Source organism: Camelus bactrianus, chromosome 34 (genome assembly GCF_048773025.1).
Source record: "Camelus bactrianus isolate YW-2024 breed Bactrian camel chromosome 34, ASM4877302v1, whole genome shotgun sequence".
In the NCBI taxonomy this organism is placed as follows: domain Eukaryota; kingdom Metazoa; phylum Chordata; class Mammalia; order Artiodactyla; family Camelidae; genus Camelus; species Camelus bactrianus.
The window spans coordinates 16706712-16733180 of record NC_133572.1 but is presented as its reverse complement, the minus strand read 5'-3'; the positions used below and the strand labels follow the sequence as shown (position 1 = coordinate 16733180).

The window sequence follows — 26469 nt, the reverse complement described above, 5'->3', positions numbered from 1 at the left end:
TTGCCCGAAGCTAACTACCTTCCTCCCGATTGACAGATTTGGCTTTAGATGTGTTCATTTCCTTGGTTAATTACCAGTTAGGTCTTTCTTTGGTCTGGAAGACATTTTATCCTTAAAATGTCATTACACAAATTTCATTTAGCAGGAGTCAGTTTTTCGAGTCCAGCTTTAGGCATTTGAGAGGCATCCACATATTTAGAGCAATTTTGTAGGATCTTTTCTAAGATAAGATCATGAAAAGGATTCTGATACTTCCTGATCTCCAGAGGAAGGGTCTTGGGACCTGGGAATCAAAAGCCCATATTCTTTTTCTGACTTTCTCAGGATCTGTGTGATACTGGTTAAGCAATGACAGCTGCGAACCTTAGTTTTCTCTCCTGTGTCTTGGGGCGCCCTTCATAGAGCTCATGTGAACTATTTAAAGCAACTATTTAAAGCAAGGAACTATTTAAAGTATTATGTGATTGAAATGGTACCAATTTTAACAATGTTATTAGTGGTTTCTCCTTCACTTTTCCTTTCATCTCTGTACCAATATTTTTGCCAGAAATCCTAAGTAGGAGTTGAGATGATAAAGCATAGGCTTAGAGAATCTTAGGGCTGCAAGGAACTAGTCCAGCCTTCCAGGTCAGCTCAGGAATCCTTCGCCCAGGAGAGGATCAGAGAGCAAAGTACTCACCCAAAATCAACAGCCCATGGGTACCCTATCTTTTGTCCCCCAGTTATTCAGTCTTTCAGCTAGATTACAAAGAGGTGTTGAGGGAGAGTGAAGATGCTTGACCAGGATATAAAGGAAGACACCTGTAAATGAGGTTGGGTAGCTACCTCATAGTTGGGCTTCAGTGCTGTTTTTTTTTTTTTTATTGAAGTATAGTCTTTTTTTAAACTTTTTTTTATTGATTTATAATCATTTTATAATGTTGTGTCAAATTCCAGTGTAGAGCACAATTTTTCAATTATACATGAACATATATATATTCATTGTCACATTTTTTTCTGTGAGCTACCATAAGATCTTGTGTATATTTCCCTGTGCTATACAATATAATCTTGTTTATCTATAGTCATTTTATAATGTTGTGTCAATTTCTGGTGTACAGCATAATGTTTCAGTCATATATATACATACATGTATTCCTTTTCATTATAGGTTACTATAAGATAGTGAACATAGTTCCCTGTGCTACACAGTATAAACTTGTTTATCTATTTTATATAGAGTAGTTAGTATTTGCAAATCTCAAACTCCCAATTTATCCCTTCCTGCCCCTTTTCCCCCTGGTAACCATAAGTTTGTTTTCTGTCTGTGAATCTGGTTCTGTTTTGTAGATAAGTTCATTTGTGTCTTTTTTTTTTTCTTTAGATTCCACATATGAGTGATATCATATAGTATTTTTCTTTTCTTTTTCCTTACTTCATTTAGAATGACAATTGCCAGGTCCATCCATGTTGGTGCAAATGGCAGTATTTCATTCTTTTTTATGGCTGAGTAGTATTCCATTGTATAAATATACCACAGCTTCTTTATCCAGTCATCTGTTGATGGACATTTAGGTTGTTTCCATGTCTTGGCTTTTGTAAATAGTGCTGCTATGAGCATTGGGGTGCATGTATCTTTTTGAATTAAGGTTCCCTCTGGATATATGCCCAGGAGTGGGATTGCTGGATCATATAGTAAGTTTATTTTTAGTTTTTTGAGGAATCTCCATACTGTTTTCCACAATGGCTGCACCGAACTACATTCCCACCAACAGTATAGGAGGGTTCCCTTTTCTTCACAGCATTTATAGTTTGTGGACTTTTTAATGATGGCCTTTCTGACCTGTGTGAGTGGTGTGACTACTTCATTGTAGTTTTGATTTGCATTTCTCTAATTAGTGATATTGAGCATTTTTTCAAGTGCCTATTGGCCCTTTGTATGTCTTCATTGGAGAATTGCTGGTTTAGGTCTTCTGCCGATTTTTGGATTGGGTTGTTTGTCTTTTTGTTAAGTTGTATGAGCAGTTTATATTTTCTGGAAATCAAGCCCTTGTCAGTCACATCATTTGCAAATATTTTCTCCTATTCTGTAGGTTGTCTGTTTGTTTTGCTTATGGCTTCCTTTGCTGTGCAAAAGCTTATGTTTAATTAGGTCCCATTTGTTTATTTTTGCTCTTATTTCTATTGCCTGAGTAGACTGCCCTAGGAAAACATTTCTAAGATTTATGTCAGAGAATGTTTTGCCTTTGTTTTCTTCTAGGAGGTTTATAGTGTCTTGTTTTTAAGCCTTTATGGGCTTCAGTGTTACACCAAGAGACCAAAAAGTTTAGGTTTGATAGATTAGAAGATGGTAGTGTTTAAGCAGAAGAGGAACTTGTTACAATGGTTTTAAGGAGTCCTGGCAACACTGTAGTAGAGCAAAGGGGTCTGATGAGAGACAAAATAAAAATATAATTATAAGTAATCTGTGACTAAATAAAAATAGCAGGTGGGGGAGTTACAATAGTAAAAATCTCTCCACATTCTTGCATGTGTACATCCAGCCCCAGTTATCTGAGTGCCTGCTGCGCTTGTGTGCCAGGCATTAAGCAGAGAAAAATCTAAGTGGCCGTTAGGTGCATGGGACATCTGGAAAGCGTGGGAAGGCATGTTTTCTAAAGTGTTATTTATGTTGACATTTTGGCTCCAGAAGCACTACGCAAAATTGTTTTATTTTTGATAAAGGACACATCCTTGTGAGCTCTGGGTTTGATCTTCAGCTCAGGCTGGAGACAAATTGCCAGGGACCAGCTCTGAGGGAAAGCCCGTCCAGTTCTGTCGATGAACTGGACCAGGTCACACTGTTCTGTGCAGCAGCATGTGATTCCAGCCTGTTTAATGGAGCGTCAGCACTTGGACCCCAGCTGGAAGCCTGGGAGTGCAGGGCCCATCAGCTGCAGGATCCCAGGCCAACTTGGAAGGGGGGCATTTCGGAAACAGCTCACTGCCTTGCTCCTACCATCTCAAGTTTATTACTTATAATGGGATTCTGTGCAATAAGGTGGTGGTGCTGTGACTTGGGGAATAGCTCAGGAGACTCTGTATTAAAAGTGGGACCTGGCTGGTGGAAAGTTTACACTGCACATTGCATCAACTGCTTTCATCCTATGAACATTGACTTTGCAATAAAATGGCTGTCAGTGTAAATAAAATAAGACTTTGCTAAATTAGCCGCTTGACCTGACGGTACGCATCAAAAAAACTCTCCCTCCCTCTTCTCCCCAGCCATGTCGTTGGCATGTTACATATGAATGCATTTTGTGTGGGAAACTGAATCATACTTCCAATGTACCTGGAGAAATTGTTACTTAAAGAAATCTTGTGGTTTTTTTTCTCCTTTAGAAAAGAAGCCTTTTATAATGAATAATAAGTAATCTGTTTTGTTTGGTTTTCTAAATCTGATTTTTATATATCATCTGGTTTTTTATATATCACATTAGCTTAAAGACACCTGTATCTTAGGTTAAAATAGATTATCTTTTCTTTTCCCAGAAGTTGATAATTATGCACACTCTAAACCAATACAATCTGCTTTATATAGTTGTGTTGCCAAATCATTCCTCACATTTTCCAGCAAATTAAAAAAGAGTTATGAGGCAATGGGGCACAGGGTACAACGATTACTCTGAGGAACAGAAATGTGGGGAAGTTGTGCTAAATCTTTTACGATACATAAACCGTGACCAGAGATACAAATTATAACCAAATACATTAAATAATGCTGAATAGATATTGCTGTAATTCTGACAGATGACATAATTTCCACCCCAACACAACACAATTAATTGCAAGGCTATTTGGTAAAATTTTTTATGTTCTAAGTAAGTACCCCAAGTTCCAAAAATTTATGAAATTTTGGACACCTGCAATGCCTTCTAAAAATGTAACTGTCACACAGAGATGTAGTCAAATTAAAATCTTCATAGAAAGAAAAATATATATTCATATCTTCCTGGTGAAATGTGTATAGGATGTAGCAGAACATCTATTGAGGAACTGAGGATAAATTTGAATTCATCAAGACCTTGGAGGTCTTAGCTACTAACACTGGCAAAACCATCAGTTTTCCATTCCCAGTGATAAATTTGAATTCCAGATAAATCCTGTTTGTTAGGGCACTAAAAAGCCTTGTCAGCTCGCAAGTTAAGTAGGCCTGCATTTCACTTGCAGCTTTTGACGCCACGTGCTGGGCCGACGTGCAGAGATCTCTTAGAATCTAATTTTCAAGCACCAAGTTAAGGCAAAGGTGAAGATGGCTCCCAGGGCAAGGCCTCTGTAACGGAATTCATAGCATGACTGGGCCTTGGGACCAGGCAAAGCCGAAGGCCAACATCACTTCTCCAAAACAGAGAGCCTTGAAGAGAGGCCACAGAGAGGCCAGAGCAGGAGAGGGAAGAGATAAAGTTGATGTGTAAAAGGGGTTCGCTGTACCCCTTTTCGTGAGGCAAATAAAGAAGGGGGAAGTGGAAGAGAATTAACAGTGTGCTTAGTAAAATGTAGAAGGGCTAAAACCCCGGGGAAAAAAAAAAAAAAAAACAACCTCATCACTGTCTTTCAAAGTAACAGTCCAGATACACCAATGGGGTGGGCTGTGGGCTCGGGCCGTGGGACCCGGGAAGTCTGACTGCAGGCTGCCCTGGCAAAGAAACTGGGACAGAAATAGAATTCTTCCACTCTGAGGTGGCCTCCTTCTTTTCTTTGTGTGTCAGTGATTTTCATACAGATTTCGAAATCCATGGTGACCTGAGGAATTTAAATTTTTTAAAGTAGGCAGATATCAGCAAAAGTTGTCTTGGGGGATCTGGAACCAAAGAACAGGCTCCTGACTCCCACAAGATTACTCACAGTGCGATGGGGCAGAGTCGGGGGGAGGAACCCCTCTGAAATTCCCAGATAGCATTTGACATGGGAAAACATCAAAACTCATGTCAGGGTGACTTCTTGTTCTCGTCCCTGAAAATCTGTTGATTTCAGGGACGTCACAATCCCCTGAGGCCAGTTACAGACCAGTCCTCCCACTGTCTCTGTCCTCTGCCCCAGCCAATCCGTTCCCACCTCTTACACCTCACTGCCCTACCCTGACTCCTGCTCCACTCTCCTCCCACCAGAAACCTGTTATAAATATCAGCTCTCATTCCATCATACTCTGACACAATTCTAAAACACAGGCATTATGATCCCCATTTTCAGAGGAAGAAACTTAATAGTCTTCTCTGATCATGGACCTAAGGAAAGGCAAGGCTGGGGTTCGGAGAGTGGGCTGCCTCCAAAGCCCCTGCCTTTTCAGTCACAGCCTGCTTTACTGGGTCCCTGATCCTCTAAGTAAGCATTCTCTCTCTGAGGACTGTTATGAGTGGCAGTTAGCGTTTACACGGAGCCCAGACCTTCCCAGCATGGCATGAGTCATTTCACCTTTTACCTGAATATTCCTTACCTCTGATCCTTGAAAAAATGCAGAGCGGTGGCAGAACACTTTTCTTTCCCTGCATCCTCCGTTTTGACCTCTGCATTTATTCAGCTAGCATTTACCGAAAGCCTACTGTGTGCCAGACACAGTTCTCGGCTCTAAGAACAAGCCAGACAATACTCCCCCTCACAGAACTTAGTTACCCTCTATTACTGGACACAGACAAACATATATGTATACATACATGATATATATATGTCATGGAGGCCATGTCCTTGACAGGAGTGGGCTGGGCATGAGGGAGGACCACTGGGCAGCCCGCGTGGCTGGAGCTGGTGAGGGTGGCAGCCAGGGGTGTAGGAGGGGAGAGGGACAGTGACTGGATCCTGCAGGGCCCCCTGGGCTGGGAAGGGATTTTGTATTTATGCTAGGAAAGTTTCTTCTGAAACACCTATCAGTGCTTTCACTTTTTGATGCAACATTGTTGATTATCTCTAATAGACAAAATTCGCTCCTGAAAAGGAGATGGGTGGAACATACTAGGGTAAGCATTTCAATCCACGGAACATTCACTGGCTGGTAGATTTCAGAGTCCCCCTAACCCCTCAGGCAGAAGGTAAGAGGTAAAGAGAGAACTGATTGAAGATTACAAGTCCAACAGCATCCTTTTCACTTTGTTCTTTTTCCATAAACATACCCTGGATACATCTTTCTGCCTTGTGTGGTCACATCCTAAGTGTATATAGCTGCATGCCTCTGGGTGTGTCCTGTCTTCTGCAGCTCTCTTTAAAACAGTCTAATGGAATATCCACTATCTATAGGTCTCAGACCAGTAACAATGAGTCTAAACAGGTACCCAGCTAGCCCAGTTACCTGGAGTGCTTGTCCCACAGCTTCTTTGCCATTGTCACTATGGCTTCCTGCCCCTCTGGGCACTTGCCGCAGCTGATGACCACCTGGCCCACAACCAGAGGCAGTGAACAGGCTTGCTGACTGTTCTAACACCAACTGTTCCATCTGGGGACACTGCAGTTCAGTTCAGGTGCTAACCACCCCGAGCTAGTGCAAACCCTATAAGTGAGAGGGCATGGTCCCCAACAGGACTGCCCTGACTTCAGACCCCAGCTACCCACACTTCTGACAGACTACATATACTTTCAGGGGTTCCCCTGACCCCCTCCAGCTCAATAACTCACTAGAGCAACTCACAGAACTCAGGAAAACACTGCACTTAAATGATGATTACAGTTTTTTTATAAAGGGTACAAATCAGGAGGGCCAGCGAAATGAGGAGACACATGGACAAAGTCTGAGAGGCAGCACAGAGCTTCTGAGCCCTGTCCCCACGGAATGGGGCGCATTACCCTCCATGCATATCAGGTGTTCACCAACCGGGAACCTCCACAGCCTCAATGCCCAGAGTTTTACTGAGGCTTTCACTGTGTGGGTCTGATTGAGTTGTGGGCACATCATTGACCTTAATCTTCAGCCTCGCTCTCCTTCCAGAGGTCAGGCCATCTCAGAGTCCCTGCCCTCGCCCCTGTCTTGACGCTATCTAGGGGAGTCAACGGGAGTCACCTCATTAGCATAAATTTGGGTGTGATCTGGGGAGCTTGTGAACAACAATGACATTTCTATCATTTGGGAAATTCCAAGGATTTAGAGTCTCTCCTAGAAAGCAGGGCAAAGATTGCTCTGGTTTTTTATTATACAACGTTGCCCCGGCCAAGGAGAGTGACAGACCTGGGAGTGGTCAGCTGGCAGTTAGGAGGAGGGTAATGGGGGTAGAAGGAAGTCGGAGGAGAAACGTGAGATCAGAAATTGATCATACTGCTGTGAAGGTCATATACCTGTGTATATATCCATGGTTTCAACTCTCAAGATGTGTATCCCCTAAATGAGGAGGCAATTTAACCGTCAGCCCACATTCATTATAAAATGTCCTGGGGCAGCATCTGCGTGCACATCAGCACGGAGCACCTGTGTGCGACAGCCAGTCATTGCCAAGCATTACAGTGTTTTGTCACCTGGCTCCTTCCTGTGTCAGAAACCGAGTTTACACAGAGGAGTTGCTTCAGTATCCGTTTCCATTTTTTTTAAGTGGTATCAGATTAATAGTCCCTAAAAACAAATAATCAGGGAAACGTTTCCAGAATGGGTAAAACTCAAATAGCATCAGTTGAAAAAAAAAAAAAAAAAGGTGGAGGGGAAAGTTCTTGAAACTGCACAGAAATGAGAAATGCAGCACTTCCTACATGATCAACGATTGTTTCCACATTGTGTTTGTGTCAAACTGCTCTGGGACTCATGGCTGAAATTCCTGTTCACTGAAACCTTGCACCTTTCATGTCTTGGCATCTGATCATTAGAGCCAGCCAGGAGTTGTATTCAAGAAGGGTCACCATCCTCTAGAGTTACGACGTACCCAACTCTTCCCTCTGTCTCGCCCGTGTCCTGGGTACCTCTGCTTCCTCATTTGAAGTTTCCCTTGTTTATCCTGCTTGAGATGACCTCACTGCTGCTCACATTTCACAGCTGCTCGGCAGAGTTATGTGTCATCACCTACCGCTGCTGGGCTCACTGTGTTCAGAACTGCATTGTCTTTGGACCCAGCCACTGGTGCATTGGCAGCCGTGGTAAAATTCTTTTCAAGCTGTGCACCATCCTACAGTGGTTCTAAGTCCCAGAGCCAGCTAGACAGTGGTCACTGCTCAACTCTGCAAAGCTACCATCAAACTCAGAGCTCAGTCCCATTTTGACATCACAGCCCGCTTGCCCCTCTCCTAGAAGAACATACTAGTTTGGACTCAATTCAGATTTTTTTGTTCAGCATCCCTCAGTCCACATAATGTCCTATTCAAAGAATTCAGGGAAGAAATTTTAATTCGTTGGTGCTAATGGAAAAGTTTGGCCTGAGAATAAAATTTTTTTGATACAACCTGGCACATCATCTTAGTCCAACTCTGAATTTATTGTTAGGTCTCTGTGTTGTGCTGACCCCAAAGGGCCACTCCAGTCCTTGATCATGACTGTGCTCCAGCTCTCCATGATAGATTTTTTTAAAATTGAAGGATAGTTGATTTACAGTGCTGTGTTAGTTTCTGGTGTACAGCAGGGTGATTCAGTTATACATATCTATATTCTGTTTCATCTCTTTTCCATTATAGGTTATTACAAGATACTGAGTAGAGTTCCCTGTGCTATAGCCTAGGATCTTGTTGTTTATCTATTTTATGTGCAGTAGTTTGTATCTACTAATCTCAAACTCCTAATTTATCCCTCCCCCACCCCTTTCCCCTTTGGTAACCTTAAGTTTGTTTTCTTTGTCTGTGAGTCTGTTCGTGGTAGATTTTTGAAACAATTCAGAGACTGGTAGGGAGGCCAATGATGAGGAAAAACTAAAGGGAAAAAAATTGCATTTTTTTAGGAAAAGGTCATTGGAGTCAAGGAGAAATTTCAGGGGAGTGTTAATATTCATCCACTTTGTAACAGAAAAAGAGAGAATGGGAAATAATGCAATGAGAATGGTGGGTACAGACCACTCCCATGAGAAAGATGTCAAAACCCATTTTTATGGGCAATTTACAAGTGACCAAAATACTTACGACTTCATAGTAGATAATAGCTCACAAACATCCTTTCAACAGTTTATGTACTTAAATGCAATTTTCTAAAACAGACTCTCCAGATACTGCTGTGGAACTCTCATTCTCCTAACTAGTTGGTCCCGGGACCATCAATGATAGTCCAGGTTTTAATGGAAACCAGAGGGACCATTGTTTCGATGGGAACAATCATCTTATGCCAGTGTCTCTGCAAATTTTTTAAAATGGCAGTTTTCTTTTTATTTATTTGGGGAGTAATTAGGCCTATTTATCTTTTTAAATTTTATTTTATTTTAAAATATTATTCATTATTTATTTTATAAATATATTATGTATAAAATATATATTATATATTAAATATATATTAAATATTTTATAAATATAATGTCATTAAATATATATAAATATAATAATATATAAATATAGTAAGATATCTAATATGTTATAAATATAAAATAAATATAAATATAGAAATATAAATATAAAATAAAGTAAAATAAACATAAATAAATGTAAATATATTTATTTTATATTATTTTATTTTATTATCTTTATTTATTTTAACGGAGGGACTGGGGATTGAACCCAGGACCTCGTGCATGCTAAGCACGTGCTCTACCACTGAGCTATGCCCTCCCCTCTGCAAAATTTTTAATAACACTCCTTTCATATTCAAATGTATCCCTATTTAGCCAACAAATGATTTGACTACTCAGTGTTTAACATGAACACAGTTAAGTATTTTCTTTTTAAGTTTCATCCAATGGTTAGTGATGTTAAGAAAAATAACTGGTTGGGTTTTAAATTATTTAAAGTGATTGTTCTCAGGCTTCCGTACACATGAGAATGACCCGGAGGGCTTGTTGAACCATAGCTTATGGGACCCAGCCTTAGAATCCCTGACTCTGTACCTCTAGGATGCAGCCTAAGGATTTGCGTTTCTAACCATTTCCCAGTTGGTGCTGATGCTGCTAGCCCAGGACAAGCACACTTGGAGGACCACCAACGCTTTTCTTCTCCTTGGGTAGTGTTTTGAAGACAAGGAAAAAGACTTTAGGATAAACCAAACATGTTAAAAGAGCAATTTGATAAAATGTCTCAATATCAGGGACTAATAAAACAACATCAGCTGGTGAGCTGGCTGCCTGCAACCTCGGGCTCATCAGAGTCTGACAGACAAAGCCCCGGGATGAGAGCCGCGTGCCGGACCTTTCATTGACTGTTGTATGTGATTTTGAGGTTTGGTGACAGTTCATTAAATAGTTTGCTCCCAAGGGGGAAAAAGAAAGAGCATTCTCTTTGGAGCAAAATCCAAAGGAAGAATTTAAATAGTCTGTTTTGAAGATTTACTCATTTCTCTGTATGAGACAAACCTGTATGTGCTGTCTATATACACATACACATAAATATATGTGACAGTAAAAAAGACAGTGAAGTTCAAACAGTTTGGAGATACTCAAACAGATTTGAATTCCATTTGTTACTGTGTTGCATTTGACTCTTGTATGAAACAATTTCTGGGAATGTTTTTTCGCTAGGAATATATTTTCTGTGTCGACACTGAATGTGTGTGTGTAGATAAGATTTTCCTTGAGCTCTACATATAAATGTGTTATTCTTTTTAAAATAGATACATTCTTAATTTTCCTCCTAATAAGTCACATATCATGGAAACAAATATGATGATTATACTTGAGAGACATTTCAGGAGAGTCCTGTCAAAATATCAGAAATGGATGTTTTGATTTACATTTTAGAAAGAAATGTATCCAATTGTAGATTAACTGAAATATGCACTGGGCCAGATTATTACTATTTATGATTAAAGCACAAAACAGTTGTGTTATTTGAACCTCAGCATAGTTTGAAGGTCCAAAACCCTCTCTGAAGGTGTCTTTTAGCAGGTGAGCAGATGAAGGTGTCCAGACCCTTCATGTAAAGTGTGGGTGGACCCTTCTATAAGAGTCCAGCCAAAACCTCTCAGATCTGACTTCTCTAGTCTACTCTGAGTCTGGTGTCACCACTTGCTATTCAGCATCTTTTCAATAATATTGAAATATAAATTGCCCTTTTTTGTTTTCATTGTTGACTTTCTTTGATTTTAAAGAACAGGATGATCTTAATCTAAACGTGCTTTTTATTGTTGTAATTGAGGAAAGTGATATCCAGAGTACGTATATGAATATAGAATAACAAAGTTTCAGAAAAAAATAAACATTTAAACCATGAGCCCTGTAAACTAAAAATTCAGAAGGTGACACCTTCTAAGTTTGGTGGGGTGGTCTTTGCTGTGTCAGGAGCCCTTCATTGTCATCCTGGCTATGCTGTGATCTTCTGATTTGTGACTTTGGGGTTGGTGGTTTAATTGAAACCATCTTTAAGGTTTCCTCCGGCTCTGTCAGTAAGGGACATTGTCCAGTAGTATGCTAATGTGTATTAGTTCTGGTGACAGCGGGAAAGCCCTGATGGTAGCATGGCCTATTTCCGTGGTGTAAATACTCCCTGATTTCTGGTTACCAACATGGTGTCACTGAACGCAGACTTGGGACACAGTGGGACAGCCCAGTTCTCTTGGAGAACAGCTGTGGAGTTCTGGCTCAGTAATCCATTTCAGGGGCCAAATTACCCAGTCTGTCTGTTCACACTAATCACGCAACCCCGATTTGAGCTCTGTGATTGCAGCCTTACTCTCCAGGAAAAGGCGTTGTCTGTCAAAGTGTGCATCTTCAAACACTCATTTGCTGACTGAAGCCCCCGGGCTGACGGTATCGTGGGAGCTGGTGCTATTGTGGGATCTGTACCCCACAGCTGCCACCCTTGCCAAAGCCCCCACAAATGCCCACCTGGAGGTGGGGGTCTCCAAATGGGAGTCTACCACGGCTGTTCTCCACACAGCAGCCAGTGTTCTGTTCAATATTATTTTTAATGTATATATGTGTGTATGTGCCTGTATATGTATTCGCTGTAAACCAGGAAGTGCTGTTCCTTTTCTGGGAGCCAAAATCCTCCTTGGCTCCCGCTGCGTCCAGGGCTCTCCATCACTGGTTCCTGTCTATTTCTGGTACCTTATCTCCGACCACTCCCCGTCTCTCACTCGGCACCACACGCCGGTTACACCATCCTTCTTTCTGTTCTTCAAACATGCCAGCATCCTGTTGAGCCTTGGAGCCTTTGCGTTACTGTTCCCTCTGTCTGGAGCTCCTCTCGTTTCAGTGCCAGGCTATTTCCTTCTCACCAGCCAAACATCACCTACTCGGAGCAACCTTCCTGGCCTCGTCAACCTGCAGTCGCCCCCTGTCCTCCCAAGATAATGTTTCACACCACTGTCTCCTTCACAGTACTCTCCCTTACCTGAAATTGTTTTATTTACTTTCATTTGTTATCATCTCCACCCCCTTCATTCACCTTTCTTTGGAATGTAGGAGCAGGGACCCTTTCTCAGTTGCTCATTGCTTTGGCCGGAGCTTGGAACAGTATCAACTTCACAGTAGGTGCTTATTAAATGTATTTGAAGCAGGGGAGAAAGGAGGCTTTTCACTTTGAATTAGTAAAGAACAAAAAGAAAAGGGAATTGCTCGTAGTAATATGTCTTATTGAAAAATGTATGTTACCACATTTACCTCTGTTCATTTGTACCGTATCCAACTCCTAATTATCCATCCATTTTACCAACGATACGTATCAGGTGCCCATGACATCCAATGGGAGACGCCAGAAAAAATCAGAGATTCTGCCCCTGGAAGGGCTTATAAACTAAACAGTTCACAAATTTCTCCTCCGTATAACTAATGACCCCATAATTAATGAATAGTGTTAATTATGACATTTATGATATTATGATATGATTGTGATATTCTTATTTCTGATAATCATCATTATTCCATAATTATGATATTATTAGATATGATAACTGTGTAATAGTTAGCTCTATGACTTGGGAAAGGACCTTAGTCAGTCTAGTTAAAAGTTTTATCAGCTTTATTCTGAACAAAATTGGCCAGTGTTAACTTAGCCCCGGCTCTGTTAGTCTTAGTCCCTTGACACTTGTGCCAGTCGGGGGTCTTTCAACAGTAGCAGCTGACTCTGGTGATCTTAGGGAGAAGAGGAATTTGTGGAGGGGATGTACAGAATTAACAGGAAAGTGACAACCAGGCTCCAGTGGGCGGAATCCAGGCAAAGTGAGCTGGCCTGGGGACAGCCTGGCTGGAGAGAAGGTACGTCTGCCGCTGCTCCTGTGCCCTGGACGTCCGCCCCTGGCACCAACGGCGTCACCACGGCCAGAAGTCACTGTTTCAGCCACTGTGAGCAAAAGGGATTCTAATCGTTCCCGCTTCTTAGAACGCCTTGTTCCATGTCAGAATCTCAAGCAGGAGCAACCGATGGGCCACTGTTGGGTCACGTGACTTGGCCCAGCTGCCTCGGGGAGGATGGAAAGGGCGTCAGCCTTTCAGCCTCCACAGCAGGACGCGGGACCCGGCCTTCCCCCAAGACCCCCGGCGGTGCTTTCCTCAAGCACAGGAGGGGTCCGATGTTAGGCAGCCCAAAGTTGGACAAGTGCCCACTTGAGTATTCAGTTCAAAATACTTTGCCCCAATCTCTCCATGAAGAAGTCTCCGGTTTTTTTTTCCTATCCCAGTGAGACTTGCAAATGCTCATACTTCATATTATTTGCAGAAGAAAATATTCTTGCTCTTTGATCAAGAAGCCAAGAGAGAGTAACTTATGAGAGTAAATAGGGAAGTTACCAGGAAGACTAAGAAAAGGTTAAAGTCCCAGGGATGAAAATATAGATCAGGTGGAGTTATGGACCACCAGGAAGAGAAGGGAAGGGCCTGGCTCTAAGGAAGCCCGCAGGCAGGACCTTGAAGCTGTCGCACGCCCCGGACGGTCTCCTCTGATGCACAAGCTTTGCTTATTTCTTTCTTTTTCCTTTGTGGTCAGAATGCTTCCCACTTAACACTTCAGTGGGAACAGCAGCATTGGGAATCTGGGAGGATGTCAAGCAGGCCCTTTGGTTCCTTGATCGCTCAAAGCCAATTGGCAGACATACCCCCCCAACCCCCCCACCACTGCATCATCAGACCTTTGACTGGATTTCAGTCCCTGCATCCGGTGCTGCTGTATATCAGGGTCAGCTCGCGATGGCTCAGAGCAGCTCTGGGTGCTGCCGCCGCTCCCCTCTCTGAGTGATCCCCTCCCTGGTGGCTGCTCAAGGTGGGGCCCAGTGCTCCGTAGCCCTCCAGCACCCCCACAGCCAGAGCCTTTCTGCCCCATAGTGTCCCTGGTGACCCACCCAGCAACTCTGCTAGTGAGTGATGAGGACTGTAGCTCCCGGCAGCCCTAAGCTGCTGTTAGGTGCACGCCCTCTTGGACCTCTGCAGCTGTGGACCACTCTCTCCCCTCAGTGCGGCTCCCTCCCTGGGTGCCCTGTGGGCTGGGCATGGATCAGAACCCCAGCATCTGCAGATGTAGCTGGTGTGCTGTGTAGACACCCAACAGCCCTGGTTAGCTGCATCAGGGCTGAGAAGCCTGAGGACCCAAAGAGAATCCACAAGCAGTTTCAATTCCATGAGCAGCCACTGCCTTCCCATCGTGGACAGACAGGATGTTGCTAAGAGGGAGCATTGAGAAAGAGGGATGGAGGAGTCGGGAAGGAAGCAAGGGGGCTTCCTCTGGGGCTGTGGTCTCTGTTCACAGTCCAGCCTGCTGTCGTGATGAGACTCGGCCGTTCTCCACCAGGGGCGCAAAGCTTGGTCTCACCACCTATTCCAGGTCACTGGTGAGAGCCCTGCTTTTCAAAATGAGTGCATTTCCAGGTTGCTGGGATAGGCGGGCCTTGAAGATCACAGTCCTGTCAACTCCCAAGTAGCCGAGGCCCACCGTCCGGCTTGCAGACCATCCTCAGGGAACAACTTTTTGGGCAGCCTGGTGCCTGCAGTGCCTCCTGCCCGTTGCAGGAGGCCGAGGTCCTCACGAAAGCCTGACTTCCCCAGCACCTAGCTCCCCGCGCCGCCAGTCTGCAGATGTTTCAAGGAGAGAAACCTTGAGCCATGAGTCTGAAACTCCAAAGCCCAGCACTCTTTTCTGACACTCTTCTGTAAAGGTTTGGTGAACTGTTTTGATTCTCTTTCTGCTGAGAGGGGCCCACACTCACCTGCTTCCCTCTGGCTCCCGAGGCAAGGAGGCCACAGAAGGCGGGGCCTTCATGCTTTTACCTCCGCGGACGCCAGAGCCTGCCGGCCGCGTCCTGCACGCCCTGTGCTGGGAACAGGTCGCGCCCCCACCGCGGCTGTGCTGCGTTTGAAACCAGGGATGTGGACGCGCGCCAGCAGCCAGCCCCTCCCAGCTGTGGCTTTTTGATTCCAAGCCTGTGGCCCTGCTGAGATCAGTAGCCCTGTTAAGTCATTTTCATCCCTCCTTGATCAGCACTTTCCCTGGACCTATTTTTCTCTCTGCCCTTGGGAACAGTGACTACATTAAATAGGCCTAGTCCCTGGAAGGCTCCCCGGCCAACAGCCCCCTTCCCGGCCAAGCCCTGGAGGTGGGGGCTGTGGAAAGGCGCCAGGCAGGGGCACCGCAATTACATCAGAGACTGATGTTTTCTGAGCATTTATTAGGCTCCTCTGAGGTATGGGTTCCATCCTCCCTGCGATCAGCCCAGCAGCCTAAGGACACCTTAAGTTTGCATAGCGCTTTGTAATGTTCAAACCATTTTCACACACATAATGCCAACCTGATATCTGAGCATATAGATTTCAAAAATATTTCAAGGTTTGACAATGGCACTCTAAAGGGATGTGTTGTTTTACAAAATCATTCAGTACAGACTTGCTCTGGGTAACTAACCATTTAAGATTTCTCAGGCCACCCGGACAGGGTGCCCTCCTGCATTTGCAGGGACCCAGTCACAGAGGGAAGATGCAGCTACAGAATAAACAGGGAGAGACAGAACGAAGACACGGTTAGTAAGGGCTGGCAAATGAATCTGCCAGTCCTGGAACGTGTTATTTTTCTAATGCTGCAGAATTTACTCTTCTTCCCTCCTCTTTTTTTAGATTGAGTGGCCAAGGTCTTCATTTATTTGTCAATCCAGGAATAGCATTTTCTTTTCAAAGGACACAGCTGGGTCCTTTCTCTCACCTCCAGTCCCGAATGTTTGTCAGACAAAAGAGTGTGTTTTGCAGCTCATCCTTCCTCCCTCACAACCCAGGGCCTGCATCCCGACCCTTGTGAGAATCAGCCTTTTCATGGTCCACGTTGAGCGATCCCTGTCATGTACGGGTGGGGTGTTCACTAGGAACAAAGCTGGAAGCCCAGACGCCAGTGTTGTGGGTTCCGTTAAGTTTCTGAGATGATGTCTAACCTGCCAGCGTTGGTCTGAAGGTGAGGAGCCCACTGTGCACCTCCTCCTTCACTGAGCAGAGGCTGAGATGCGGTACCAGAACTCCTTCCTCTTGACCAACATGATTACCTCAACTCCAGAAAGAATCCTTGTTCCAGATCGTTGTCTGAGATCTGAAGTTCCAGGAAAACAGGAATGGTGTCTTCCCCTCAGGGAGCTCCCAGTGAGTGGTTAGTGTTAGCACTGCTGGAGCTCCTGTTGAGCTGACATCGTCAATAGTGCGAAGAGGAAAGCAGTGGGTCACACTGAGGCTTTGGGGAAATGATTGCACTCGTCACCTCAGAGGCATTGCGTATGATTTTAGAATGGAAAATGCAGTGTAAACATAAGGCTGACAAGAGGATGCTAACCAAGAAAAACCTTTGCACATGGTCCCATGACAGCACATTTTCAGCAGAGTCTGGAAGCAGAGGACAGGTACATTAAATGGTTACTGATATTCCGGTACAACACATTACAGTACATGGTGTGTTCAACGTGGCCCCCGTCATTAGCAATATTTTAGAGCCCTCTGCAAAATTGCAGTGAATGTCAAGTGTCGATCAGCGCATTTCCACGGTACCTGCGTCTGCATCTCTGATACAATACCGAAAGCGCTTGTGTTTCTGATTTTCATAAATAAACCTTTAGCATACCTCAGAAGAAGTAATCAGGGGGATTCAAGTTATAAATTCTGTTCTCACTGTAGAGTCTCTGTCTTCTTTGGCAAGTTCAGGAGCTAAGCACTGACATTTCCATTCGACGTGGAAAAATAGTCCAGTGCAGTGAAAGGGGCACGAGGTTTCCAGTCACATGAGGTGGAGGCCAAAGCCCGGCCCAGACACTTACAGCCCCTGTGTGGCTTTGGCAAGTAAATAATCTGCTTCCCGCCTCAGTATTGTCATCTGTAAAGTGGGGATGGCAGCATCTCAACCTTATGGAAGTATTGTGGTTATTGGACACGGCAGTTAAGTGCCTAACACTTGCCAGGCAGCCAGCAAATGGGACTGTTACCGTGATCTAGAACCATAGTGCTTGCTTTCTCTTTGGCTTACATGCAGGCAACTTTAATGTGTACTTAGTAGAGTTAAAGAGACGTAAGATAATTTCTCTACTGCTTGACTCACTGAAATCAATCTCATTCTGCTTTCTAATCTCATTTTGATGCAGAGAGACATCATTACAGTCTTTACGTTTTCTTGAGCCTGTTGTCAATGAAACGTCCATAGGGATGGGTCATGTAAGAGCTGTCCCACCACGTAGCATGGAAGGACGTGTCCAGAAATGGAAATCAAGTGCAGGGACATTGTTGTAAGACCTCGAGGAAACCTAAATTTTCCAGGTTTCGGACTGGGCGTTTATAATACGCTGAGCTTGGATGATGTGGTTTCAAGGTTGCTTCTAGCCTAAATGCTGTGTTTCCGTTTGCTCACTTGGCAAGCTTGGGGCTTGTCTCAGCGATTTGATTTTTAAAGCTTTCCTTGAATTCACAGCTCACAGAATGATGAGCTGGAAGAGACCTGGAGACCAACCCAGGGTAACATTTTGGTTTACAGGTGAGGAAACTGGGACTCAGAGAATAAGGCTTCCCCACCCCACTGATATCACATAGTTTTTGGCTGAACTGAAACCAGAACCCAGGTGTCCTGACTCCTAGGTCCATGCGCCTTCCTTTATCCCACAGTGCCTCTTGCCTACAAACTAGGGCATCACATTTAAGAACCTAATACGAAAACATAGCACAGCTAAGCTCTGACTCTGACAACCTTGATCATTTACTGAAGAGCTACAGAATTAAATAAGTCAAACTGGCCTGACTGTTGAAAGGACTATTTGAAAGGTTTTGACACTTCCATTTATCAATCTTCTAGTCATCTAGAAGGATCCATTATTATTAGAATTTAGGAGTAGCAAGAGGGTTTTGGCTGGCATGCTCTCTATCCCTTCTCAGGGACATGACCAGTTCATCTCTGGGCTTTGCATTGTAGAAGCCTTGAGAAACCCTGGGTTTCCACCCACCAAGTTGCTAGGATCATATATTGTAACCTCAGACTCTTAACAGTTAAGGTTCCGTTTCCCTGGCTTCAGACCACCCTGTGGTCAAACAGTTTCATTCCTGGTGGAACAAGGAAATGATGTCATATTGACTAACCAAAATCAACATGGGAATCTTCTAATCATGCGCGTGATCACGAGGTGTAGGGAGTGCATGTGAGTAACCGAGAAGTAACAAATCAAGTCAAACTGCTTTGTTAGATGGCGAACACGTTGCAAGTGGACGCAGTGAGGAAGTGGTGTCCCGGTAACCAGTCACTGTGCTGGGTGTCTGCCCTGTGGCGCTGGCTGAGACTAAAGTTGGGGGCTCTCCTTACTCACCCCGTTCAGGCTGAGCCTTCCATGGAAGCCGCTCATTGTGACACTGGAGCAGAGAGAGGAACCTTTCATTTCACTGGAAGCCACTGTTAGTGAAAAATCACATGCAGCATTTATTCTAAGAATTCTGTTGGATTTGAGTTCATTTCGGTGAAAGGAATGTACTTTCTGCACTAATTTGAAGAAACATCAGTTGTGAAAATGTATTTTTAAAAGACTGTCTTTATTCATATAAAAAGGACAAAAAAACCGATCAGTTTAGGTTGGTTATTTTTTTGTCATTTTAGTGAGATGTGAAACATTCAAGCTTCTAATAGTTAAGAAAAGAAACCAGAAAATACCCAATACTGAAAAAAATCTTAATGACACATTATATTTTAGTTTCAGATTGTGGTCAGTTGATAGAGGAAGAGAGGGATGAAACAAAAAAGCACAAAACGAGGAGAGAAAAGACTGAGAACAAAGCAAAAAAAAAAACCCCCAAAACAGAGAAAGATACAAGCAGTGAAAGAAAGATGAGAAAAACCAAAAGAAGATTAGAAGAAAGAATGATTTCAAGGGACTAGGAGAAAGGATAAAGGAGCCCGATGGCTTTCCTGGGCTGCCCTGAGGCCCAGCTTTCGCCGTGTCCATCATCTTTGATTGAAGTCTCACTCTGCACCTAGATTGTCAGTTCCACCAGCACAAGAACTGTGCTGGCTTTGGCTCCCTATTGTTTTCCCAGTGCCTAGCACAGACATAGTCAGCACAGTGAGAATTAGTAAATGAATGGATGAACAAAGGAACAAGTGAAGAAAGAATGTGTAGGAAAAGAATCCCATGGCCCAAACGGCTGGGGCAGTGTTCCCCTGAGAACCACCATTGTTTCCTCAAAAGCAGGAGACTGGTGAAAATACATTTTTTTCAAGCCTTTCCTCTAGCACTCCCTGGTCACTCCCATACCTTCATCTCAGATTTTGGCCCTGGGCTGCCCACAGCCTCCTCATCCACCCCAGCTACTCATCTCCTTCAGATGACTTCAGGGACTTGGTGCACATTTCATCCAAAAGATTCACCTCTGCAAATCGTGACTTTAAAAATCTGTAGTAAAATACACATAACATAAAATTTACCATTTTACCTATTGTAAGTGGAGAGTTTCGCGGCATTAAGTACATTCCCCGTATTAAGCAACCATCACCACCATCCATCTCCAGAGATTTTTCATCTTCCCCAACTAAAACTCTGTACCCATTAAATACTCACTCCCCAGATTCGCTGATATTTTATCAGAATTCAGACATTCTCACTCGAGAATTTTCATTTCTTGAAGTTGTTTTGCCTTCAGAATGTTGGGTATGGTGACTCTGCTGTCTGTCCACAGTCTCCTTTCTTGCCAGGAGACCTCGATGCAGGCAGGTCAGGATTGGGATCCCAGCTAAACTATTTGCCAGCCTCAGTTTCTTCATTTGTAAAATTCAGATAACAGATAATATTGTAGATAATACAGATACTGCATAGGCAAGAGAACTCAAGTTCGTTGGGTCGTCGGAAGGATCAAGTGCTTACTGAGGGTTTAGCACAGGTCTGTCCTGCATTCTCCCTCCCAGTCCTCGTCCTGGTGTTCCTCACTCCGGCCACTGCTCCGCTGACATTCCCAGCTTCCCCGCCCCCTGGTCTTCCCGATGCCCATTCCAGGGGCCACACCATCCTGTATCTCTGCTTCAATTGCACATCCACCTGGGCTGTTGGTGAACAGTGGTCTTTGCTGGAGTCATTACAAGGCACGGTTTCCCACTCTTGCCCTGCAAGCACTTAGCAGACCCCTGTTTGCCTTCCTCTTCCCATTCCTCACAACAGCCATCTCATATCTCCATCACTCCGTCGCCCTCCCCTGCCACTACCCTAGTGTTATCATCTGTCGCCTAGGTGTCTGTAGACGAGAGTTCTTTCAGGTCCCCTAAGAGGTTCTGATTTCGTAAGAGGTGGTGGGGTTGAAATCTGCTGTTTTATCAAGCAACCCCAGGGGATTCTGATGTGCAAAGAGCCCAGTCTGCTTTCCGTGGAGGGCTGCTGTAAGCCACAGGCTCCCTGAGAGCAGACATTTTGTCTTCTCCGATTGCCATCTCTAAATACCTGGCAGGAGATGTTGAAGGATTGATTGAATGAATGAATCTGGCTGTCACTCTTCAAAATAAGTTACCATCCTCCTTTGAAATGCTAATTAGCTCCGGCTGTTTAAATGCAGTTGAAAACTCTTTAATATGTTTTATCTTTAATCCCTTGGTAGCCCTTTTCACTGCCATTGGGGGTAGGGAACTACAAAGAACGTGTCAGTCTCTAACAACAATTACCAAAGAAAACCAACCCAAGGAGCAAACGAGATTTAGATAGAAGTGCAGAGTTGAACAGGTTGGGCCTTTCCCCTGTACCTTGTGGGAGGAAAGATCTGCTGACTCTCCTGAGGATCTGCTATGTGGAAGTCTTTGCAGCCACTGCAGTGGAAAGAACCTCAGGCAGGTTGGGGATATTGGGAGAAGGTGACTTAGAGAAATAAGTAAATAGAGTGCAGACTGATGGACCCAATAGTTGGTGGAAAAGCTCACCTGCCTTCAAATCCTCACTCTGCCATTTCCCAGCGTGTGATGAGGATAAAGAAACAGTTGCGGGGGTTGGGGGGGGGACTTAAGTCCTCATCTGTAAAATGGGGACAGTGATTTCTCTTGCAAGGTCTTTTGAGGATTGAGAGATGGGATATAAGTAATTCACTGTGATCCCATGATGTTAGGCAATTAGGCAGAGTTTGCAAGAGAGCTGAGTATCTGGTTAACTGTCTGTCTTTACCACAATGGAGGGGACACTCACGCACAAGCACACGTGCACCCCCTCACACACACACCCTTACACCCAGTCTGCCTGGAAAAACAGAAGTGGCACCAGCTACTGCCCTCTGGGGAAGTCTAACTCGGAAACCTCACCCCGCTAATAAAATTTCTCCACAGGGAACAGACAGGGTAACCTAGGGCCATGCCCCCCGCCCCCACTTCCCTCTTCCCTGAGTGGAGCTCAGAGCCTGTCTTGGGCAAGTGGGAGATAAACTAGCATGGGTGGCTGGAACTGAAATATTTCTTTTACCACCTTCCTATTCTACCACTTCGTTTCCTTCTGTGCCAGGGCAGGGGCAAGGGCGAGGCGTGGGGAGGAATAACAGCTCATGCCTTTACTCTACCCCCCACACTCGGAGCTGCTCTCTACTGCCTCCAGACCCTCCCTCATCATTCACCAAGATTCATGAATGCCCACGGGGTCCAGGGCACTGTCTAAGTGCTTTATCCAGGACCTCCCTGGGAGCCCATAGAAGTTTGTTCCAATATTTAACATCTCCCCCCAGCTCATGAAGACCAATGTCTAACCCCCACTTTATTCTCACTCTCAACATCTCCCCATCCCTGGCCAGAAAGAGTACCTTTTGCTTTGTATGCTAAGAAGCTTAGATTTAAGTTTAATAATAATAATACCTATAAACATTCTCTCCAGGACTTCAGGCTCCCTTCCATATCTATTGCCTTGTTCCTAAACTTTTATTTGCTTTTAGGAGAAGAACTTGGACTGGTTTCCTCGGATGCGAGCCATGTCCCTTGTTAGCAATGAAGGTGACAGTGAGCAAAATGAGATTCGGAACCTGCAGGAGAAGTTGGAATCGACCATGAGTCTGGTCAAACAGCTGTCCGGTCAGCTGGCGGAGCTCAAGGAACAGGTGAGTGCGCTCGGGGAGACGGAGGTGCCGGGGGAGGGTGGAATCCTTCACCACCTTGAGGGAGGGAAGACTGGAGACTCCTGGGAGCGAGATTGTTATCCACGGAGGGCTGTAAATTCCAATAAAGAAACCCCACGTTGTGTTGTAAGAACCACATCTCAGCAAGCAGAGGCTTCTTTTACTTAACACACTGCCCCATCTTGTGTGACACTTCTCCTTCTATGGAACGGGAAAGGAAGGAGCAAATGCCAAAAGACAGAGACAGCTTTGGACTTTTTGATAGAAAGTCTTATTGTCTGCCATCACAGCAACGGCTAAATTCTCCAGAAAAGCAGATCATCATTAGTACCTGTCATTTCAATACTACAATCAACCCCCTTCTCATGTCAATTGTTAGCATTAGTAAAAATAATATCGGAAGTAATCATTGTGGTAGCTGTTAAGATGACCAAGGGGATGGCGATGATTAGGTGACAAGCAAGGGCTGCTTTAAAAGAACCATGACTCCTGCTTCTTAACTGCAGAGAGGGGTTTGCTCTGCTTCTCTGTCTATGGAAATTCACTTTAAAAAATAATTTTCCCTTTGTTTGATAAATATATTCTATGTGATGCTGGACAGACTGTAGGTATACTGAAGAAATATTCACCCAACGCTGTGTGTCCCACCCGCGCTGGGAAAGAGTGAGCTCAACACATTGTCTCTTTTCCCCAGATGACAGAACAAAGGAAGAATAAGCAGAGACTGGGCTTTCTCGGATCAAACACACCCCATGTGAATCATCACATGCCACCACACTGATACCAGGGGGGCAGCCGTGACCAGCCTTTCATCAGCGTCCTGCCTGATCGCTGGATAAAGAACTGAGACGGAGGGGAGTGAACAGTGCCTATTGTTGCAAAGTTAAAAACAACCAAGTGCCAAGACATTGAGTGGTTTCGCTTGGAGAACAATTTATAACTGTGTTTTCATGGTCGAGAAGACCAAACTTAAAATGCAGCCGCCAGAAAGCACACATCACGCATTCTTAATGCAAAGAGAAGTCCACTTGCTCAGATGGACGGAGAGGGGAGGAGGGAGGCGGGGTGGAAGGAGGTGGAAGGCGGAGAGAGCTACCTTTTGCTAAATCGATGAGAGTCCGTTTTCTCTTAAATGCTGGCTGCAGCTTTTGTCATGGTTGGCTGGAATCTATTTCTTTTAATTACAGCGTGCAGGTCAGTGATACAGGAAGTCATATTTTGGTGGCCAAGTTTTACTAAGGGAAATAACTGAAAGGATTCAAACTGAGAGTTGCAAAGGAAAATGTTAATGCTTCCAAACCGTAGCTGTCACGGGGCAATTTCCTTATTTATAACGTGCAACGCAGTGGATTTACAGCTCCAGGAACAAGTGCTTTGGAGTTTATGCCTCTCACGCCAACAACAGGTCTGGAATGTGACCACTTGCTCCCAGATTTCAGAGGGGCTCTGTCAGGATGGACCAGAAAAAGTTATTTTCTTATAACTTGTTAAAAACACGTTTTAAGTCATGTAGAGGCTAAGATTTTTAAAGATTTGGGGGAAGCGAAAGCTGAAAGTAGCCCCAGGGAAGAATTTTTTGAGAACATACGTATACTATTAAAATACATTGAGATTAATAAATGAAAATGCTTAAAGGTGACAGGAAATATTGAGCAACTTACGATGGTGACATTGCCCTTTATAAATATGGAGTAAAAGCTATTCATGTTTGCCGTGCTTAAAGAACTGAGTGGTTTTATTTATCCTATTCGTGCAGTTGGGGGAAAAGAAATCCAAGAAATGTGTTGAATACTCAAGAAAATGCAGCGTTTCAATTGCATATTTTAAACTGTTTCAGTAAGAGCTTTTCAGAATGTAAAAAGATAATCACCTCTTCCCCAAATTGTTTTTAATGTTAAATTATGCAACCAGAATTTGTGGAGGGAGAAAAGAACCTGCCATGCGTATTATTCTTGGAGACTATGCTTTCAGAATGATAAAGCAAAATTCAGATAGTGAAAAAGTGTTAAGAGAACTGCCACGTGGCAAGAGACTGAGGCACGTGACACTGGGCTCTGGGAGGCACTCTGCAAGCTGTGCTTTTGGTTTCTGCTTCCAGGAGAACAAAAAATTGCCTCCAGAGTCTTTAAACTCTCCTGTTATTACCACCAGGGTTTAAGGTTTGGATAGGGTTTGCTGTGACCATTTTTAAAGCTTTGGATTATTTTAATGTAGTTTAAGATGCTGGTCCTAAAATTCTCAAATCGTGGTCTAGGTAGATTAAAAAGGATTCCTAAGCCAACCCTTTTCCCACACACCGTTAAAATGTAGGCTGGGAGGCAAGATGTTGAAACCCAAAGCAATGAGTTTTTGAACTGAATCTGTTGGTACATCCCTACCTTAAGTACCTCCTCAAGTTAGGAATTCCTCACTCTGATGTGATAGTATTTTTCCTGACCAGTCGCTAGAGGACTATGATCCAAAGATACTCAGAAACTGCGGTATATCTCTGCATGCAACACAGAACTTTGAATCTAGTAAGCATCCAATAAATGTACAAGAAATTCCTCTGTCATTCAATCCTAATTCTTCATTAAAACTTTAAACTATATCACCTATTTGTTTTTTTTTAAGTGGCTTCACCAAAACAGAAGTGGAAAGCAACCATTAAAAAAAGAAACAAAAAAACAAGACCATGATTGTTGTTAACAGTATTAGATGAAAAGTACATGATAAAGTATTTTAATTAGGCAGAGAATTTTGCATGCAGGGAAAAGTGGTAAATATTGGCTGTAGTGCAGTGCAGGAAACTATCTCTGTTTAAGCACAAAGTAAAATATTTCTGATGTCCAAACATGGAAAAAATTTAATTTGTCCAGATGAGAGCAACCTGTCTTTCAAATAAACTATCTGGTCTTTTCATACACTTTTTCATAGAGAATGAACCATTGAGTAAGTAAGTGCCATGAAGAAATGGCCCAACCTTGCCAACCATTGTGCAGTGACAGCTCACTACATCACAGTGTGTTTCCTCCTATGAAAAGTATTCAAAAGAGATTGCAACTAACCTAACTCTTATTTAATCGAAATTGAAATATTTCTCCATTGTGTTTCTTTTTCTGTCCCACCTAAATCCTTTGAGGTTAGAAAGCAAAATAAACAAAAGCAAACAAAAGAGGCATTTTCCAGGCTATTAAATTCATGATGGAGAAATTTGACATCTGCTATAAATTTATATTTGTTTTGGGTATGTTTCATAATGCAACTGGGACATTTGACCTTGGCAGGTAGCAATTAACATTCTCATATTTATATAGTGATTTAAAAATAAATACAATCATCTTTGATTTTGATGTTAAGGGAAATGTTTTACTATTTAGTTATTAAAACCCCTATTGGTTTAAAAATATCCATTTCTGCTGAACATAATTTTTAATTTCAAAAGGATTTTATTCCTCTACATGTTCTGTTCCAAGTTAAGAGTTTCATGCAAATGTTTCTTTAAGATACCGTTTTTAGAGAAGAAAATGTTTTGTATCATATAAGACTATAATATTAATAAATAAATGTTACACTTGTAAAAAATCATATTTTTACCTCTTAAAAAAGTTAGTTTAGACATGGGGTTTTTTTCTTCCATATTGGGGATAAGAATGCAGTTTCTAGTGGATTATTGATAAATCAGGAAGTATTTCCTTCATGTCAGAACTAGTTGTTTGCGCTTTTCCGTCTTCTCAGCTCACAACTCAGTTTTGGCTGTTTTTTTTTTTTTTTTTTTTTTTTTTTTTAGTTTATAGATGTTTTATAATGAACAGTAATGCGGTAGGGCCCCCACTCTTCCCCCACGCCCCAGGGCTGAGAATGCGTGAAGAGGCCAGGGATCTGGGGACTTGGGGAGGGAAGGTGCAGGCTGGGACTTCACTATGATTAGCGAAAAGAAGGAGTAAAGGGT

General features: G+C 43.4%; 1 protein-coding gene across 2 annotated transcripts in view; it reads left to right on the top strand.

The window, feature by feature from the left end:
• ITPR2 (inositol 1,4,5-trisphosphate receptor type 2) overlaps positions 1–25128 on the top strand; it is a 417609-nt gene extending 392481 nt beyond the window's left edge. For both annotated transcript variants that reach the window (XM_074357919.1, XM_074357920.1), the window contains 2 exons: positions 22359–22520; positions 23233–25128. In XM_074357919.1, coding sequence (XP_074214020.1) covers positions 22359–22520; positions 23233–23319 — 249 coding nt within the window. In that variant the 3' untranslated portion in view covers positions 23320–25128. The remainder of the gene's footprint in view (positions 1–22358; positions 22521–23232) is intronic.
• Positions 25129–26469: the final 1341 nt, after the last annotated feature.